The sequence below is a fragment of the Muscardinus avellanarius genome, assembly GCF_963383645.1.
Source record: "Muscardinus avellanarius genome assembly, chromosome: 2".
Classification (NCBI taxonomy): Eukaryota; Metazoa; Chordata; class Mammalia; order Rodentia; family Gliridae; genus Muscardinus; species Muscardinus avellanarius.
In genome coordinates this window covers 24,018,373-24,038,690 of record NC_137787.1, presented here as the reverse complement: position 1 = coordinate 24,038,690, position 20,318 = coordinate 24,018,373, and the positions used below count along the sequence as shown (strand labels likewise).

The 20,318-nt window shown below is 37.0% G+C and overlaps 1 protein-coding gene across 2 annotated transcripts in view; it reads right to left on the bottom strand.

Moving 5' to 3' along the window:
- Positions 1-20,318, bottom strand: part of ABCA12 (ATP binding cassette subfamily A member 12) — a gene marked incomplete at both ends in the record, with an annotated part of 165,896 nt that overhangs the window by 24,787 nt on the left and 120,791 nt on the right. For both annotated transcript variants that reach the window (XM_080689206.1, XM_080689207.1), the window contains 12 exons: positions 1,636-1,741; positions 3,423-3,510; positions 5,434-5,561; positions 8,284-8,377; positions 9,160-9,246; positions 9,575-9,827; positions 12,854-13,004; positions 13,339-13,575; positions 15,486-15,646; positions 16,436-16,632; positions 17,769-17,987; positions 19,776-19,962. In XM_080689206.1, the coding sequence (XP_080545332.1) occupies positions 1,636-1,741; positions 3,423-3,510; positions 5,434-5,561; positions 8,284-8,377; positions 9,160-9,246; positions 9,575-9,827; positions 12,854-13,004; positions 13,339-13,575; positions 15,486-15,646; positions 16,436-16,632; positions 17,769-17,987; positions 19,776-19,962 (1,908 nt within the window). The remainder of the gene's footprint in view (positions 1-1,635; positions 1,742-3,422; positions 3,511-5,433; positions 5,562-8,283; positions 8,378-9,159; positions 9,247-9,574; positions 9,828-12,853; positions 13,005-13,338; positions 13,576-15,485; positions 15,647-16,435; positions 16,633-17,768; positions 17,988-19,775; positions 19,963-20,318) is intronic.

Below are 20,318 nucleotides of genomic sequence, written 5' to 3'. Positions count from 1 at the left end.
AATTCTTACTTTTTACACTCTGTAACTTAAAATGCAATGGAGGGAGCTATGGTAGGCTGATAGAGTCTAGAGTGGCTGGGGTTATCTTGGTCTAACTAAAGACCTCCAATTATAAAAGAAACCAAAAGGGAGCCAGAAGAAAGCCCACCAAGTGCTATGTGCATCTATATCACTCTCACTATGATGTCACTACATTATCGCTATCACTATGACATCACTACATGATAATGTGAGACTATAATGCACCAATAAAAGTACAAAATTTAAAGGAAATCAGAATACAAGGTTAAAAAGTTGATCCTTCCAATGTGGTATCATTCTCAAGTTCTTATTTTTCATATCTTTGCTACATTTTCTCCTAGCAATTTCTACAGCTGTTTTATTTTCATTACCGGTCACAACAATACATGTATTTTGCTCTGAATAAAACATCCTACTGAAAGTCAAGTTTTCAACTTTACTGCAAACCAGGCTGTACTAGACCAACCTGGCTTTAGTCATCATTTAACTTAATTTACCACTTTTGACTATGCCCTTTATTGATGCTCTGGATTTAGACTATCAATCTTGTGATTTCCTTTATGGTTCCCCCTGCTAGGAAAATGCCACAGCAGTTGGGAAAAATACTATTTTCTCTGAAATGCAGACTCCTAAAGACTGTGTTGCTGGGGTGAGTATTTGATGCTACTGTTTACTTCTATGATCACCAGTACATCTGGCAGGCACTTGTGCCCGACAGCAAGAAGATGAAAGAGAAGGCAGTGTGAGCATTTCTTAAAGACAGTTTACATCTTTTTTTCCCTACTGAATAGGCTTATTAGGCCCAGTCTTGGCCAGCAAATGTGTTACTCAGTTTTTCTGTCTTTATTATTATTTTATAATGATTAGTATGAAAAAATAATTTGAGCAAGGCTCAAGAAGATGAAATGGTCTGATGAACAGTAATTGAATTAGCAAAAAGTAAATCAATTAAAAAAAATCAACCTTATTTTAAAAACTATGTGGACACCTCTGGGAATACCCCACAGAATCACAGAATCAGACCTTGCTGAGTTCAGAGAGGCAGTTTGGAGTATTAGGAAAATTAATAAACAGGAGTCAGGGAGCCCTGGTTTCAAATGCCACTTCTGCACCTCAGAGAAGTAATATAGTAGGGAGTAATAATACTCACTCTGATGGGTGTTGTAAAGATCACCAAGATTCCATATGAAGTATAAGTCATATGGTAAGTTCTCAATGAATGGTAGCACTTTTGGCCAAGTGTAGGTATTTTTAGTGTAAAAGTTTTGTCTTTGTGTTTAGATTTGTGAACATGATAAACACGAAATTTTTGCCTATATTTATATAAAATGAGGTTTAAGATATTTCCTATGAGATACAATTACTAGGGTGAGAAAAGACATGAGTATAAAGTTGGCATTATTACCCTGACTTGATAAATGAGGAGACTAAATTAACCTGAAGTTAAGGGGATTATCTGGAATGTTCCATCTGGCAGAAGTTACTAATTCCAAATTCCTTCTAAAGACCTGTGATTTCGATGCCATGAACACCCACCACTGGAAGAAACAGATAAATGTGCATTTTTAGATGGAGATGAAGAGAAACGGGATGCTTTTGTGAAAGTAACTTTACCATGTCGGGCGGCATCATGTTCTGACATGTTCACTCGTAGAAGAAAATTGTTCAGGCTGTTGAGGTAAGCTGGAAGGGAGTGGTAGCCTTCTGGATCATACCACACCTGGTAAAATTCAAAGAAACCACAGATCAATGTCATCTTCCAATAAATTAGGCTGCCCTAATATCTGGTGGGCTACCTTGTTTACATTTAAGAGCACCAATTTCCCTGAGCACTGATTTCTTCTTAGAGGATTATGAACTTTTTCCCAGGGTACTGACCACAGATGCATATACTTTCCACATAACGATTAGAATGACAGTTTTTCTGAGTGATAGCACTAAGCTGTTAGGTATTTGTGATCTTTTCTGTAGGCAAGGCTTGAAGTAAACTGGAGACGTCATTAGTAACTCCATCTCTGTGGCAGATCCACAGTGATTCTGAGACTAGAATTAATTTATTCTGACTCTCAACAATATTAAGAAAAGTAAATGACATATTAAGAAGGGTAGAGGAAGGGATAAAAACACACATAGAAACATTGGGTTCTCAGCAGCAAAACTGATAACCTTGAAGTCCCCCACTAACTTTCTATTCCTTATAATCCAAAAAAGAGTGAGTTACTTTACTCTCTATGGCCAAAACAGAGAGGTTTAAAATATTGGTGCACTTTGATTCAAAGCCAGTTGATAATTCAACATTACAAACTTGACTTGGAGAGAAATTATGTAATATTAGAAATTCCCTTGTTTGTGCAAGAATATTTCCTCTGTGTGTGGAGACAGCGGAGAGAGGAAGAACAGGAGAATTGGCACTGAAATTTAGAGCATTACTGTTTTCTACATGACCTTGTGAAAAAATGCTAAAACAGGCACTGTAATATCTATCTCAAAGAGATATTGTAACGAGGAAATGAGATAGTTTGTGTAAAACATGATACTGATGCTTGGCATATAACAGCCGCTAAATGAATATTAGTTTTTCCCACTACCAGATGAGAAATATGTGAAAGATAATTTCAAATCTCGTGTGGATAACCATATGCATCTGATTCAGTGACTAGCTTATTTCAAAGCACAGTTATGATCTAGAACAAGATCCCAACAGAATTATATATCTCCATCAAATTCAGTTGTTTTCAGGTTCAATAAGAAGCAAGGCTAGACATATGTGTTATCATTCTCTGTAATGATATCTGCATAATGAAACATGGATAAAACATAAATTCAACAAAATCATAGACGGAGTATACCCAGTAAACCATCATGTGGGTTGAGAAATAAAAACTTCCTGCATTCAGAACTCCTTTTTCCTGACCCTCTGTGTTTCCAAATCATAATACTCTCTCTCCCCTCAGAACAATATGGTTGAGATCAGCCTACTCTTCAGTTTATACTAAAGACAATCATCAGTCAATGTGTTACTTTTCATGTTTTCTTTTGCTTATGGCTAATGTTTGGGAGACTTAGCCTGCTTGCTATATGGAACTGGACGCTTTCCTTTCCATTGTTGAAAATTCTATTGAAGAAATATCAAATGTATATATTTTATCACATGGGCATTCAGGGTTGTGGCTTTGGCTATTCTGAGAAATACTCTCATATCCAGTTTTGTTTGACCCTCTTGGTGCTAACATGTACTTGTTTCTGTAGGGTATAGACAGGATTGGAATCTCTAAACCATGGGGTGTGCATGATGCTAAATTGATTATATGTGTATTCTGCTTTGGCCTCATAAAAATGCTGAAATGCTTCAATTCCACCATCTTATTTGTTTGACATCCCAAAGAAAGACCATAAATTACCTTGGCAAGTGTTCTATTGGCAGGAACTGCCGTTATATCGAAACGGAGGTCATTGGTCAGATGTAGCCCGAAACTCCAGCCTCCGTATCTGCATGGAGTGAGAACGTTTATATTTGTTTTGCTGAACAGTCTTCATAAGTTGGTCTAAAATACTTAAGTAGGGGCTCAATATTTTTCTTTCCATTAAGAATACATTTATAGTATGAAATAAATGTGGCTTGACAAATATTTTATGTTTTATTGATTCCTTTTATCATATTTTAGTCTCAAGTGTCTATTACAGGTAGCAGTAAAAAGTGCCTTTAAACAAGTGCAGATGTGCAGGAATCAGTATGCAGTGAGTGACAGATCATCTAATCAATCCCTCATCATAACCGATCCATGCCCTGTCTCTTCAGCTTAAATGTGCTCTCCAAGTAATTAATACCAAAGTGATAAAACATCAATTCTTATCTTTCTGCAAATGGTTCAATTTTCTTTTGATCCCAAACTCCTCCCCCTCAATTTATTCCCTGGTTCTGTTTATTCCCTTTTCTTGGATATTATTAGGTGAATTGGATATATTTAACTACTTGTGAGTTCACAGCCTCTTAAAGATAAAAAAAAGAAGTTTATTTACAAATTCCAAGTACTAGCCAGGCGTGATGGCACACGGTTGTAATCCCAGTACTTGGAAGGCTGAGAGAGAAGATTGCGGGTTCGTGGACAGCCTCAGCTACTTATGAGGCACTCTGCAACTCAGTGAAACCCTGTTTCAAAATATAAAATAAAATACAGGGCTGGGGTGTATCTCGTAGGTAGAATGCCCCTAGGTTCAATCCCCAGTACCGCCAAAAAAAAAAAAAAATTACTAATGTTAAATAGATTAATTTAGATGGTCAACAAATTAGAATCAGCTGAAATACGTAATGGTGAAGTGTGTTTCACATTGAATAATCTTGTATGAAGAAAATCTTCTTAAATGTGATGCTGTAGAGAGCTGAAATTTTTGACATACAAGTGACATTGTAGTACACTGTGCTTTTTTAAAATGGGGAGCTTTACAACAGTTGTCTATAATAAACCCATTTAATTTATAAAAATAAATTATTTTGTTATAAACACTAAAATATAGAAAATAAAAATATTTTATTTTAATGTATAAAATAATATAATAATAAAACCCAAATTTATTTAAACTATTTACATGTATATCTGTGACTAGAAAATTTCTGGGACAAAATATTAATAATGACTACATCTGGGTGGGGAAGTTTTTTCTTTTTTGCTTATCTGTATTTTAAAATTATTTCATAGAATGTTAATCAGTTATGTATATTGAGAAGCAAAGGAGCGAAAAAGAAAGAATATGGTTGTAACTGAAAGCTCAGAAATGTTATATCCATGAAAAATGTGTAGATGGCTTAAATCTGTGGTCTTGTTATATCTAGGAATATTCCATTCACAGATATACTCTTTTTGGGGGGGGGGGTTGGGGATGGAACACAGAGGCATTTGACCTCCGAGCTACACCCCATGCCCTAGTTTTTTTTATTCTTTATTTTGAAACAGGGTCTCACTAAGTTGCGGAGGGCCTCACTAAGTAGCTGAGGCTGTCCGCGAACCGCGATCCTCCAGTCTCTGCCTCCCAAATGCTGGGATTACAAGCGTGCACCACCACGCCCGGCGGCACAGATATACTCTTATTGAAACTAAAGCCACTTGTCATCAAAAGGCTTACATTGAAACTTTCTGAATAGGTATGATTCAGTCAATACTTTCTCTTTTGCTTTATGAAGGAAAAACTACAAGCTTAACAATGCCTAAAAAAGCCAATCCTTTTAAGTTTGCTCAAATAAATCTCAAGAGTCATTACTTAATACTTCAGTACAGAAGAATGTTTAGACAAAACTGAGAATTTAACATATAAATAATAAATAGAAATGTACAATATTTTCTCTATTGTTTTAAGCCTAGAAGTCAGTTTCCATTAACATTAGCAAACAAATATGTTATAGACAGAGTATGTTACCTTTTTTGGACAAACTCATTTGCAGTTGATATAAGATAATTTTCCATGTGGTGTCCAGTGAGGTTATAAACAACTTGCGAAGAATAAGTTCTTCTATGAGGTGGCGAATAGTTAAATTTAGGACATTCCTAAAAAATAAAAATAAAAATTAATTTCATTCTGATCTGTGCAGTGCAAATCAAGCACACACTGTTAAGGAGCTTCGGTCTCATGATTTGTCTTTTACTGCACTAGGTAGGGTCTCATAAAACTGTCCTTTGACTCTAAAGAACTTTCAAAAACTCATCTTGCCTATTGTCAAGAAATTAGAATAAATAGTATCTATTTAGAGTACATAGAAGTGTTTTGGACATATTGAAAACCAAAAATAACACAAATTAACAAATGTACTATGTTTCACTGTACTGACAGGTAGTACATTTTGAAGAATATCATTAAAAATTAAGATGATATAAAATTTCCTCTATAATTCATAAGAAAGAAAAAATCCCTCAAATTAAAAGATAACATAAGATATAAACTTCTTCTTAAACAGATAACTTAAAAAGAAATAACTTTACAGAGACTGACAGAAGTCTGTTAAAAGTTCACAATACATTAGTTTTAGGTACCTAATCTAGGAACTTCTTTAAATATGTATTTGTGTGTATATTACATATTATGACACTAATATTTGTATGTATATTACATATTACAGCACTAATATATATTAAGGTTGCGTGTATAGTTTATATTAATTTTATATTTATAGAAAAGTCACAAGGATAATACAGAGGTAGCACTGTCTATACTTCCTAGTTTCTCCCACTGTGAACATCTTACATTACGTCGTACATTTGTTTAAAGCTTGTTCAGAAACTCTTACTTTTATGATTGCAGCTTTCTGCATTTTGCAATCCCTTAGTTCTCCTGCTTCATTGCTATGAGATAGGAGTTGGGGAAATGTCAAGCATTTTCCAGTTTTCCCTTTATGCCCTCATACTATATGTCCCAAAGCCTGGGGTCAACTCCACAGGGGAGTCCCAAGATAACAGAGGAGCTGGCTACTCTCACAGGTCCATGTTGGATTTCATCTTACCTCAGGTTGTATCAATTTAAGATCATATTCCAGAATGGCACATATTCCACAATTAATTAAGGGCGGCACATGCCTGTAATTCAAGTATTTAGGAGGCTAAGATAGGAGGATCATAGGTTTGAGGCCAACCTCAATAACTTAATGAAGCCCTCAGCAACTTAGCAAGACCCTGTTTCAAAATAAAAAAGTAAAGCACGACTGAGGGTGTAACCCAGAATTAGAACACCTGTGGGTTCAATCCTTACTACCATAAAAAAATAAAAAAAATCTTAGTGCTTTATCCATGGCACATAACATAGCTGATGCACACTGCATCAATTTTGCAGAATGACTCATTGTTATCAAACAGCTGGAAACAAACTGAAACAGTAGGTTGAAAAAGTCTAAGATTTACATATATATGTTTGCAGTACTAGGGTTGGAACCCAGGGACATTCTACCTCTGAGCGATACCTTACAGCCCTATTTTCTTAATCTTTATTTTAAAACAGGGCCTCGCCGAGTTGCAGAGGGCCTCACTAGTAGCCAAGGCTGTCCTCGAACTGCGATCCTCCTGTCTCAGCCTCCCAAATGCTGGGATTACAAGCGTGCGCCACCACGCCCGGCTCTAATATTTTGATTGATAAAAATTATCCAGCTTTTATTTTTAAATATTAACTTAGTTGATTTTTGTGAATTAAAGAAAATACATGAAAAGTTACAGAAATCAGCTAAATTAGATGAACAATTTAAAAACTCTGAATAGCAGGGTTAAGACTAATTTTTAAGTATTTGAGGATTCCAAAAGACTCTTTTCACACCCTAGTTCTTATTGTTAGTGTCTGTCTTGCATGAGAAAACCAAAATGGGGTGCATTCACTAAAAATATTTTCAACCTAAAGTACTATACTAAGACAAGTTAGGGTACAGATGTATGTCACTGTGACAAAAAAAATCACTAGATTTCTCCTCACAACAAAGTAAGTTGACAATACAGTGAGACTTTAGGACTAATAGTGACTTTTTTGCATTACAGTGTTTTTTAAATTGTTAAAAAATTGACTATAATAATCGCACAGACTTAGGGAGGATAATTTTTTTTTGAGACTTATGTCCATTGTATAGTGATCAAATCAGGAATCTTTAACTTTCCTAGTGAATTTGGGTTTTATAAGTCTTGTGAATTAAGTATATTATATGAATGTAAGAATATGCTACAGTGAAGTCCATTGTGTATGATTAAAATGAACAAATCAAAAAGGTTGGTGAATTGATACTCTTAGAAAACTAAGGTTGGTTCCTATAGAATATAGACAGTGATTGTTGGATATGTTTTCTCTTTCAGAAAATGTTTTTTCTTGCAGCCTGGATGTGTTGCTTGGAGACTTATGGAGTTCTGTTCTAGACTTCCACATGACTGACTTCCCAGCTGACCACTATGGTGGCAGTCTAAATATATTTTCAGACATGACAGTTATAGCCTCATTTTGTCCTGTGAAACATGGAGCTTTCTAGTGCAACTGAACTAAGACCAGAACTTCATTTTCAGTTGCTTTTCACAAACACCGTCAGAGAATTACTTACCTTTGGAAATCTGTCCTGCGTTGAATTTAAAACTGTGACCTGAAGTTCACAGTCAATATTTTTGAGCTGCCCAGGTCCATATCTCTGAGATTTTGGCTTCCATAAAATGAAATTATATTGACTCTTTGGTAACCTAGATAGCTTTTTTTCAAGGTTTGATATTTATTCCCCTCCTTTTCCTACTTCACTGAAACTGAATTCCATCTTACCTGAACATTATCTGAGCAGGAACAAACACCAAAATTAGTGATCGGTTCTCCACTGGTATTCCATCGTTCTAGAGTGTCTTTTCTTAAACATCGTCTGCAAATAAAAATGATATAATTGAAATGAGATGTATGTCTGTACATGTGCACATATATGCAGGTTCTCATGCTTATGTAGAAGTATTTAAGTCAGTACTTAATAGTAAGTTCAATGTGCACTCCTGGGTATAAATTACCGACTTTCATAACTTGAGTATGCATTACACTACCATGTTCAGGTAACTGGACATGGGGAAGGGGTTGAAGAAGAGAATGTATTGATTAAATAGGTTAAGAACAAAGATCACTAAGTTGTTTAACTGTGACAGGATGGGGTTTTTATTACTTTGTTTCTTTTTGTTCTTTACATCCTCTCTTCTAATAGGAAGGGGATGTTTCGGCATAATAATCATAAGAATTCTTAAATAAGTAATACCATATAGAACAAAGACATGGGGTTTGGCGTCAGATGACATGGGTCTCGGGGTTAGTACACATCTTACTATCCAGATTATTTTTAGACAAGTAACTTTTAGTCTCGTGAGCTTTAGTTTCTTCATCTATATAATGATAGTAATAATTCACAGGATTGTGATTATTAAGTGTAAATATGTATACAAAAGAGCTGACAAATTGTGAGGTATTTAATGTTTACAGTATAGCAATGCCAGAAAACCACCTAGAGGAAATAGATAAAATATGTTAAACACAAATTTCTGTAAGGATACCTTATACCAAATAATCCACATGCGACACACACACACACACACACACACACACACACACACACACACACATTATAATGTGGCAAATGGGAAAGAAAAAAGCAAGAATGCTTACGTATCACTCATGTTTAAACACACGTTGTCAATGCCAGGGAAATCCCACATTGCTGAGACCAGTCCTCTTGTACTTGGGTTATAATTCCTGCAATATTAAAGAGTAGAATCAAATTCATGATCTTCTGCTGGTTTCTCACACCCAACTGATGCTCATGAATAAGTTGAAGGTATGAAATTATGCTAAATATAGGACAACTTACTTAAAAATCAAAGAGAGACTCAGCACCTAAGGGAAAAAGTATTACTAGAAAAAATACTCACAAGCCTTATTATTCTATTTGTCACTTCCATTTAGGGATCACTTATTATATATGTCATGTCTTGTTGTACAGAATTCTGACATTCTGTGTAATTTGTCAGAACAATAAAACATTGTTTAGGAACATTCTTTTAGTTCATGCAAAGAAACTCACGCATAGAAGGCTGTCTGATCGGAGGTACCATAAAGAGAGGGGGAGATCTGAATCTCTGGGTAACTGTTGCTGGCGTCTCTCAGCGTGCCGAGGCCCATGGCGGTGGTGACAAAGACGATGGGCAGGACGACCTGGGCAATGAGACCTTTCCAGTTCCTGCGGGTGTGGTGGAACCTCTTGATAAGAATGGCCATGATCTTCTTCAGGAGCAGTCCAAAGCCATCCAGCCTTTCTCCTCTTGTCAATACTTTGTCTGGTTAAGGAAAAGAGATTTGGTATGGATCTGGGAAGTCTTTATTTCTTGGTTCTTGGGAACTGAGCCCAGGGCCTTGCACATGGTAGGCTAGAACTCTACCACCCAGCTACATTCTCAGCTTGGTTCTGGGAAGTCTTAACAAAGCTAGTAATAAAATTACTTCAGAAACTATGGTATGGTAGGAAAAATATATTTTAATAGTTTGGATCGGAGGTTTAGCAATTCATTTGTCAGCCTTGGGCTTGAGCCCCAAATTGAGGACCATAATAATATCCATCTTGCATAAAGCTGTATATAAAAGTGCTTTGAAAATGGTAATTCAATAGACACAAAATATTCGGAAACATATAAAATCATTTTACATGTAAAAGTTAGAGATTAATAAATATTTTCCCCAAACTTCAAAGTCCCAATGTAGACCTAGTATGTATTACTAATTACAAATTCTTCGGAAATAGTTTCTATTTAGAGATTGAGTTTAAATATGATAAACAGAAACTAAAACACCACCGAGTCTAAGAACTCATTCCTTTTGTGTGTAAATTATGATTATAAATCTAATTTTCTCTAATTCTAATTGTAATGAGGTTCAATGAGTTCACTCAAGTGTAGGAAAAGGAATGCTCTCTTCCAAAGTATAATTCTAGTTCATCCACTTGCTCATCACCTTATCTTTAGAAATTTGGGATTTGGGGTGATTATGGCCTTTCAGATCTTTATTTTTACCATTAGAGTCTCACTCACCAAGTGCTGTGTGCACATATGTCACTATCATTGTGAACTACCTTATGATGTGAGATTCTAATGTATAAAAGTATATAAAAAAGAACTCACTAAAAAAATGTCTGCTCTCTCCCCAAATGTTCACCCTCCTCCCATCTAAATGTGCTTTAGGTGCTGAGCAAATTCCATGGCTTGTGAGAGTCAGGCAGCTGTGGAGGCCATAACTCTTGTTCTCCCAATAGACCTTTTTCTGGCTAATCATTTCAGCAGCTTTCTCTAGAAGTAGGTTAAAATATAGCATTCTCTCCCAAGGCCTGCCACCAAGCACGCGTTTACATGTGATAAGATGATGGTATTCACCAACTCTGTGTATATTTTTAATTTTCATCACAAATTATGCAGCACAAAAATCATGATCTTCATTTAGCTGATAAGGAAAAATACAAAGCTGCTTAATTTAAAATGAATTCCAATTAAACAGAGTGAACAAGTTTAAATGCAAACTCATATCTCCGAGAAAGGGAACTGTAGAAGAAGCTGAATGTTTTGAGTTAATTAGTATGCTTTTCTGTTTCTTGAGAAATTACATGTGGATGACTTACAGGTGTATCAAATGGAGTAAATGTGCTTTCTCAAAGATAATGTCAACGAGGGGAACATTCTGACTGAAGAATAGTTTCAAATTATGAGACAAATGTGGAGGCGAATACACAGCATTGACGTCCTGAAGCAGATGACCACATTCTAATCAAAGTCCTCTATTCCCCGGACTCTACCATTACATTCCACAAAGGATGATAAACGAGGAATGTGTCAGAGGACAAATGAGAAGAGAATTCCAGAATTATACAAACATAAGAGATTATCTTTTTTGAGTTTCAGAGACAGGCAAATGTTTAATTAAAAGTTCTGTTCCTGGAGATTTTTTCCCAATTTAAGCAAACTGTTGCAATGACTACTCCTTAATTCATATATCATTTTACTACTTGCTTCCATAAGTAAATAGTGCTTCCAGGGGTAGAAATTAACTGTCAGAAAGAGACTAAGCGACAATCAGTTATTTTTAAGAGAGCTTAACCCCTCAAAGTCATGTAAAGAAACATAGTTCTTCAAACATAGCCTGTGTGAAGAATTGAGGGGGAAAAAACTTGCTATTACAGACACTTAGCCATCAAGTCCAACCCAGTCAATTCAGACACCTTGCTCCAAGAACATTTTCTTGGCTTGTGAGTGATTCATACTGGTGGAAAGTTAAACATGCTTCCCAAAGAAGTGATGGACTCCCCTTTCCTCCTTTCCTTTTTCCCTCCCTCCCTTCCTTCCTTCCTTCTTTCCTTTTTTCTTTCTTTGCTTCTTCTCTTTCCTTCTTTCCTCTCTTTTTCTTTTTCCTTCCTGACTAATTTGATGATTGTTGCCTACACTTACATATTTCTTTTTTTTTTTTTTTTTTGCAGGTCTGGGGATGGAACCCAGGGGCATTTGACCTCTGAGCTACACCCCCTGCCCTATTTTTTATTCTTTATTTTGAAACCAGGTCTCACTGAGTTGCAGAGGGCCTCACTAAGTAGCTAAGGCTGTCTGTGAACCGCAATCCTCCAGGTCTCAGCCTCCCGAATGCTGGGATTACAAGTGTGCACCATCACGCCCAGCTACACTTACATATTTCTAATAACAGGGAATTAATGGCCTCATAAGGTAACCTTGTCTGTTGTTGGACAGCACCAATTATAAGAAGAACCTTAAACTGTTGAGCACAAATCTCAAACTGTAGCAAGTTACATCTTATAAACCACCTCTGAGTCAGGCTTGGTGGCGCACACTTGTAACCCCAGGACTCCTCTGAGACCAGAGGATCATGGTTCACAGACAGCCTCAGCTACTTAGTGAGGCCCTCAGCAACTCAGTGAGACCCTGTTTCAAAATAAAGAATAAAATATAGGGTAGGGGGTGTAGCTCAGAGGTCAAATGCCCCTGGGTTCCATCCCCAGACCTGCAAAAACAAAACAAAACAAAACAAAACAAAAAAAAGAAAAGAAAAAAAAAAGAAAACCACTTCTGGTGAGTAGAAGGAATATACATCACTACCAGGGTTTCCTTCCACATTCTTCAAAGTATTTTTGAAATAGAGATTTTTGACCTGATTTAATTAATATTTTATATATTAAAAGAAACCCCTTTATTTCCTTATTTTTCAAATAAAAAAACTTAAAGTTGAACTAAAAAATTCAAAATCTGTCCTATGATTTTCTCATTGATACCATCTATGGGAATTAAGCAAAACAACTATATTAGGTTAATACCATCTCTGTCCGTGAAGTTACTGCTGCTCACAGATAAGTCATCAGGAGTTGTGATGCCGTTGGTGTTGGAATTTCCAATTTTCTTTTGAGTTAAGTGCTCAAGGCTCATATTAGTATTTTTCTGTGACTCTTTAGTCAAGTTCAGAAAGACCTAAAAAGAAAAGCCAGATCATTTTGTTAACATAAAAAGTACACATCTCTCCCCATTTCTAAATTCAGTTTTGAGTTTGCAGTTTTATCACATTTATTGGGACAAAAAATTCCCATCTGACTTTAAGAGGATATTTTTTGTGTGTAAAAGATAAGTGCTTTCTTAGGTAGCAACATTTTAAGCTAAGTCATCATCCTATAAGAATGGGACTGGGGTCATTTTAAGCTCTTCTAATTTTGTGAACGATCTACTTTTTTCGTAAAAGCTCTGTACATATTTATCCTAATGTCAAATCAAGTTATATCAGCCTTAGTAAAGAGATGTCTACACGCACCTCTTCCACAGTGGTGTCTGAAATGCCATAGCAGCCTATGTTGAGGTTGCCCATGCCCTGGTCCAGGGCTCTTAGGAGGGACAGGTAGGCTCCAGAGACTTTGGTGCTGAATGGAGGGAGCACATACACAAGCTCCCCCCCGATGTCCTCCTTGAGATAGGCTTCGGGAAGGTGCGACCGGATCATGGCCGTCACTGCCATCGTGTCGCACACTGCGCTTGCATCTAGATTTGGGCTCTAGAGACAAAACAGAAGTTATAAATGCTCTTGAATCCACACATCACGGTGCCCAGGGCCCTGACCAGATGCTGATGAGTTCTTCTAGGTCATTCTAGATCTCAGATCACACATCCCTCCTGTCAGAGTAGCCCCGGTTCTTCTATCAGCCCTGTTATGTCCTCAACCTTGTCCCTTCTCTGACCTTACTGCCCACCTTACACCTTCTCCCTTGCTTCACTCCTATGACAACAGCCACTTTTTTTCTGTTGCTAGAGAGCTTCGAGAGTAGGCACACACCTCCTCTGGGTCTTTGTAAGGGCTATTCCTTTGCCCCAGAGAGCAGAATGTACCATTCTTTTATCAGCTCCAGACTGTGGCTCACTTGCCATTAACTAAGAAAGCTCTTCTCCTACCTAAATTGTACCACCCAGCATTTCCTCTTTTGCCTCTTCTGATTTATCTCTATCCTATTTATAGAAATAAATGTACCAGGTAATTTTATTTTCTGTTTTTTTTTGGTGGTACTGGGGTTCCTTGAAACCCTTCTACCTCCAGGCTATACTCCCAGACCTATTTTATATTTTTATTTGGAAACAGGGTCTCTTAAGCCAGCGAGTCTGGCTTCGAACCAGTGCGATCCTCCTGTCTCCACCTCATTACAAGCATGCACCACCCCGCCCGGCTCTCCCAGACCTATTTTATATTTTTTATTTGGAAACAGGGTCTCTTAAAGCCAGCATGGCTGGCTTCGAACCTGTGTGATCCTCCTGTCTCTGCCGCCCAAGCGCGGGGATTACAAGCGTGCGCCACCACACCCGGCAGTAATTTTCTAATCACTAATTTCTAGTGCATTAAATAATTTACTTATTGATTGTATCATTGGAATTCCTCACACTCTATCATAATATAAACTGCATAAGGTCAGCAATTTTAATATCATCAGTTCATTGATATATCCTCAGTACCTAGGAGAATGCTTGGATATAACATAAGGCATAATTACATCCCTAATATAGAAATTTCTGAATGAATTAGTGAATGTAATAATAAATTGATTTTTACATTTTGGTAGTTACATCAGGATGATTAAGATAATACCATCCTAATCACATACAAATCTTATACAGTATTGTTACATTGCTTTGTTATGGGCACAGAGATTCTTAGCATTTTTGCCCTTCAAATGATGTAAAAGTTCCACTGAACCAGGAGGTGGGATAGCACACCTGCATTCCTAGTCTTTGGGAGGTTAAGACAAGAAGATTGTAGGTTTGAGTCTAGTCTTAGCAATTTGGTGAGACCCTCAACAACTTAGCAAAACTGTAGTGTTCCAAAATAAAAAAAGGGCTAGGGAGATATATCTCAGAGGTAGAATGTCCCTGGGTTAAATTCCCAGCACGCGCGCGCGCACACACACACACACACACACACACACACACACACACAGTTTCATTGACCTGAGATACAGTCTCTACTCTGTACTTGAAGAGTCCTAATCACAAAATGAATACGTGTGTTCACCTTCTCTTTCCTTAATTTTGATAAGTCAAAATTTTTATTTAGTTTTTTAAGATAAAATGTGGGGATAACGGAAAGGCTGGCCTCCATCAATAACCTTAAGATGGAGATCATTTTTTACCAAGATTGGTTCTCCATGTGCAGCATCAGCTTCACCTAGGACGTTATTAGAAACTTAGTAAACTCTGGAGCCCCAACCCAGATGTACTGAACCGGACACTCTTGGAATGGAACCAGAGATCTGGGGTCTTACCCAGGAACTTTAGGATTCTGATGTTTGCTCGGGCTTGAGAATCACTAAGCTAGCACATTAATGAGCTTTAGCAATGAATGAAGTCAGAGAGTTTTTCTCTGTATGTGTGTATATGAATTTATAATCCTATACTGAGGTCATTCTCCCTCCTACCCACCTTCTTCTTGGTGAGCGTGAGGTGGTATCCATCCCCAAAGGCCTCCTTCAGGTAGAAGGGTGACCCACAGCACCGGAGCCCGCCCTGCTCCAGGAAGGCGATGCGGTCACTCAGCACTTCAGCCTCGTCCAAGTGGTGCGTTGACAGAATGATTGTTCTGGCTTGAGAATACAGTCAAGAATAACGGAATGAAAAAATGAATTCCAAGATACATAGAGTCAGCATAAGTAAAGCCAGTGACATAGGAGGAGGAGAGTCATATTTTATGAGCTGATTGAAAAGAAAAAAAAAAACCTGAACAGAAGAAACTTCCAAAACAATCAAATAGAAATTCATGAAGGTGTTCTTAAATATTTGGGGGTGTTTTTCATACAAGTCAGGAGCAAATAAGCATTTAATATGCGATATGGTTAACTGTCCATCATTTGGTATGTGGACTTGGCAACTTTTTCTAATCTGTCAGACTTTTGTTCCCCTGGCTTCATTTTGCATTTTCTCTCTCATTTTCTTTTCCTAATGATGAAAAAGCAATAATTTTAAAGGCTTCTTGAATATTCCTCTCTGATTAATCCACTCCACTCTGATTACTCCTTTGCTTCACATCCTGTTAGCACTTATTTAGTCTGTTTTCAGTTTATTTTCACTTGTGTATGTTTGGTATCTCTAATTAGATTCTAAGCTCCTCTAGGCGGACTTTGGAACTTCTGTTGGATTTGCATGCTCTCAAAAAAGGCCAGTTAAGTGCTCAACTCTCAGTGGGCACTAGATAGATATTAACTAATTGACCCAGAATTTTAGCTGAGAGAAGAGAAATCTTGAGAAGAGAGAGAGCTCATCTCAGACATTTAAAGGACATTACAAACAGAAAAGGCTTCAACTTGTTTTTGTGTTTCCCAGAGGGCTGTTATGTATGGCCTCTGAATGAAAAAGTTATGAGAAATTATTCTTACCAGTTTTGTTCTTAGATATAACATCCCATATGCTTCGACGGGAACATGGGTCAACTCCAGTGGATGGTTCGTCCAAAATTACTACCCTTGATCCACCGATGAGAGCTATGGATATTGATAATTTCCTCTTCATTCCTCCTGACAATGTTCCGACTCTCTTATGACGATGGCTATATAATCCAGTCTCTTTTAAAGTCCTTCAAAAATAATGTACGGTGGTTATTTTTTATAGCTAGACTACTCAACATTAACATTCACCTAGAAATTATTATTAAGCACTCAGTAAGTGAAAATAAACTATTGAGAATTCAAAATAATTTCCTATTACTTTTTTACTAGAGGTACAAAAATTAATACTAGAAATATAAGAGAATTGCAGCTCATTGATTTGACAAAAATTTAGACTACCTGCCTATTTTGTGCCAGACCATGTTGTAGATACTAGAGAAAAGTAGTGAGTAGAGGAAGTTTTTACAAATAAGGACATTATGGTCTAATATATGTGTGTGTATTAAGAGGAACATGGGGAAATTTGGCTGATAAATGGATTCTCAACCAAGTTCATAATATGACAGATGGTTATAAGTACATCAAAAGTAGAGTACATAAGACAAAGTGCACGGGGCATACTATTTCATGAATATATTTTAGGGAAGATAAGATTTAAATAGAGATAATAAAAATGGTCATCTGTTCATAAGTAAGTCAAATGTCCGTCTGGAGAAGGGTACTGTGAATTGAGAGAAGAGTAAGTAGAACACACTGACTATTGTGGACCAGCCTCACGTAGTCAAGCAGGCTGCCAGGGCAAAGTACCAGAGCAGAGTAAAGAAGAAGAGTGTGGAACGATGTAAAATCATAAGCTAAGATCGGAAGCAAGTCACCGAGGGTCTTGTATGTCTTCATAATGACATTACTGAATGTTTTACTGAGTGCGGCAGAAAGTCACTTCAGGACCACAAAGGAATGACATTTTCAGATTTTTCGTTGTTAAAGATCATCCTGGCTGCTCTTTAAAGGATAGATAATGTGTATAAGAAAAGAGTAGAAACCAGGAGTCCAGATAGGGGGCTTGGACCAGTGTGGTGGCCATGGAGGATTTGGGGCAATACGGAAGTTAGAGGGGAAGTGGATTAAACAATTTCAATATAAAATGAGCTGGTGATAAAAATGACAAGAGATGTGCATAATACCAGGGAAGTGGAAAAACTATAAGGCAATCCTTTTATGGGGAGACATTTCCTATTGGCATGAGCACCAGAGCTTGACCAACTAAGCTGTATGTCCTGGAGGGAGGTTGGCAAGCCACCCTCTTGTTCCTGCCATAACTCACCTCTTCACTTCCTCATGGAGCTGCTTTGTAGTCCAGTGGGGAACTTTGATGGATCCATATAAGAGAAGGTGCTCCTTAGTAGTGAGGTAGCTGAACAAGACATCGTGCTGCATGCAGACCCCCATGTTCTTCCGAACAGTGTTTAGGTCCGTTTTAATATCTTTCCCATACACAAAGATGGTACCTGCTGAGGCACCAAACAGTCCCGTCAACATGGAGCTGGAGGGGAAGAAATGATAAATTAAGTATGGACCAAGCATTTAAGCTACATATTAAGATAAAATATAATCTCACTTATTGGAAAAAATGTAATAAATGCATCTCTTCAACCAAGGTCAAGCTATGAACAAAAGAGGTTTGCATCAGAATAAGGAATAAAAACTACTTATAAGCTTTTAATAATTTAGAATTTTGCATAAACATTACATGATGATGGTGGTGGTGGTTATAAATATGGTAGATTTAAAAAATTTTTTTATTGGTGCACTGTAGTTATATATCTTAATGGGATATAAGATGGTAGAGGCATACATGCATACATCTAATTGCAATACACCTTTTTCCTTGAGTGATAAATTTCTACACATGTTGTGCAAGCCAAAAGCCATTTTTGCATCCTCCTCCTATCTTGGTCTCCTGACTCCACTCACATTTCTCTATTTTCTTAAGCCACCACCTGGGCCAGCCCCCATCACCATGGTCCTCTCACATAGTAATTCCTATCATCTTTCAGATGGTTAACAAATGGACAGTTCCTTAATACCCGTTTCCTCCCTCCACTTTTAGCAAGCTCCAAGAAGTCAGGGAAATGACCTGTTTTCTCACCACTCTATCATAATATTTAACCAGTGCCTTGCAATAAATGCCTGTGGATTAAATAAGGAATCAATAAAATGTGCAAATTTTCCATAAAATACACTGACATACAAATACCATGCTTCATTCTCTATATTTAAAGATTTATATTCAGCACAATAAAATGGGGCATTCTCCGTTGAAATATGCCTTCTTTAAATCCCTTCCCTGTTCCTTTTCTACACAGGCCTCTTATTTTCTATTAGGAGTCTTGCCTTTTAAGCATTATATTTTCATTAGAAAGCCAACTCTGGCTTTCAACAAGTCATGTGAATAAGAGAAGTTATGTGTTCACTCTTTTCTTTATGACCTTCTTCCGTCCTTTTTATTTACAAAAATTATGAGTTTTCAATATTTTGGCAGTCACTGAGCTTATTCATCATGGTTGGAAATAAGCAGCTAAAAGAATGTGGAGCGTTATCACCAAAATTTCCCTTTCATAACCTTTTATTCATTCCTCCATTTTAACGTAGGAAAATACTGCCTGAGTGAAGAGTGAGAAAGAATAGCCCAGGTATCACCCCAGACTCTTCAGTCTATGTCTGCTAGCTGCTGATTCTTTCATTTCCTTATGAATCAAGTTCCGGGTTTATTCTGATCAGACAGCTGAGACTGTGTGTATTCATACCAGGATGCACAAACCCAGATTGCCACAAGAGCCATCTAGAAAGGCAAATAAATAAAACAGCCTGGATGGATGTAGCAGTACAGATGGGTGGAGACCAGGGATGAACCAGAAAGCAGATGCTCCTTTTAAGAAAATAGCCACTAATGAGCCCCAACCAATAGTCCCAGCCTATGAATGTGGACTTAATGTCGCAGGACTTCCTATTATCTAAGACATTCCAAGAATACTTACTTTTATTAGGAAACTCCTCAGTTTTAAATATTTGCACTGAGTTAAAAAATTTAAGATGTATTGACTGGGCTGACACTAGATGGACCAAATAAACCAATGCTCTGGTAGGCCTGATCTTTGAGATCAGAGTTGAGAACATCTGATTCAGATTCCATTCCACAGTGTACACATTGAACTATCTAACTTCATATGGGAAGTATAATAACTTCACTTTATATAAAGGATGTTAATTTATAAAAAGAACTATGCTTTTATAATATGTTTCTCTGATATTTTGTTGAAACGTAACATACATGGTAGTAGTTTTCCCAGCTCCATTGGGCCCCAGCAATGAAGTAATATGCCCTTCATAAAAGTTCAGGTTGAGGTTATCAACAGCAATCTTTGAGCCATAGATCTTGGTGACTCCATGCAGGGCAACGCCTACTGAGAGATCTTTAGGTTCTGGTTCAATGTTGGAGGGGAACATGTATTCAGGACCTAGAGAGAAATCAAGGGCAGCGATGTAAGTTCAGATGTGGAAAATACAGCCAGAGTTAAAAAGAGTGAGGACTATATAAATACAATCCTCTCAGTAAAGTAAGTCCAGAAACAAATGTTGAATTATAGCCTTCAACCTCCTTCTTACCTGATTACAGAAGAAATGAGAGGTTTCAATATTATGTGTTGTAAAAAGCATTTCCAGAACACAGCATCATAATTACAAATAATTACAAATTATTCTTTATTCAACATATATTAAATGTTCAAGAGATAAGTCTAAAGCTTTGTCCTCTGATTAGAGAGGATGATAAACAGTTTATGAAATAAATGTCTACACATTGGGATTTTATAGT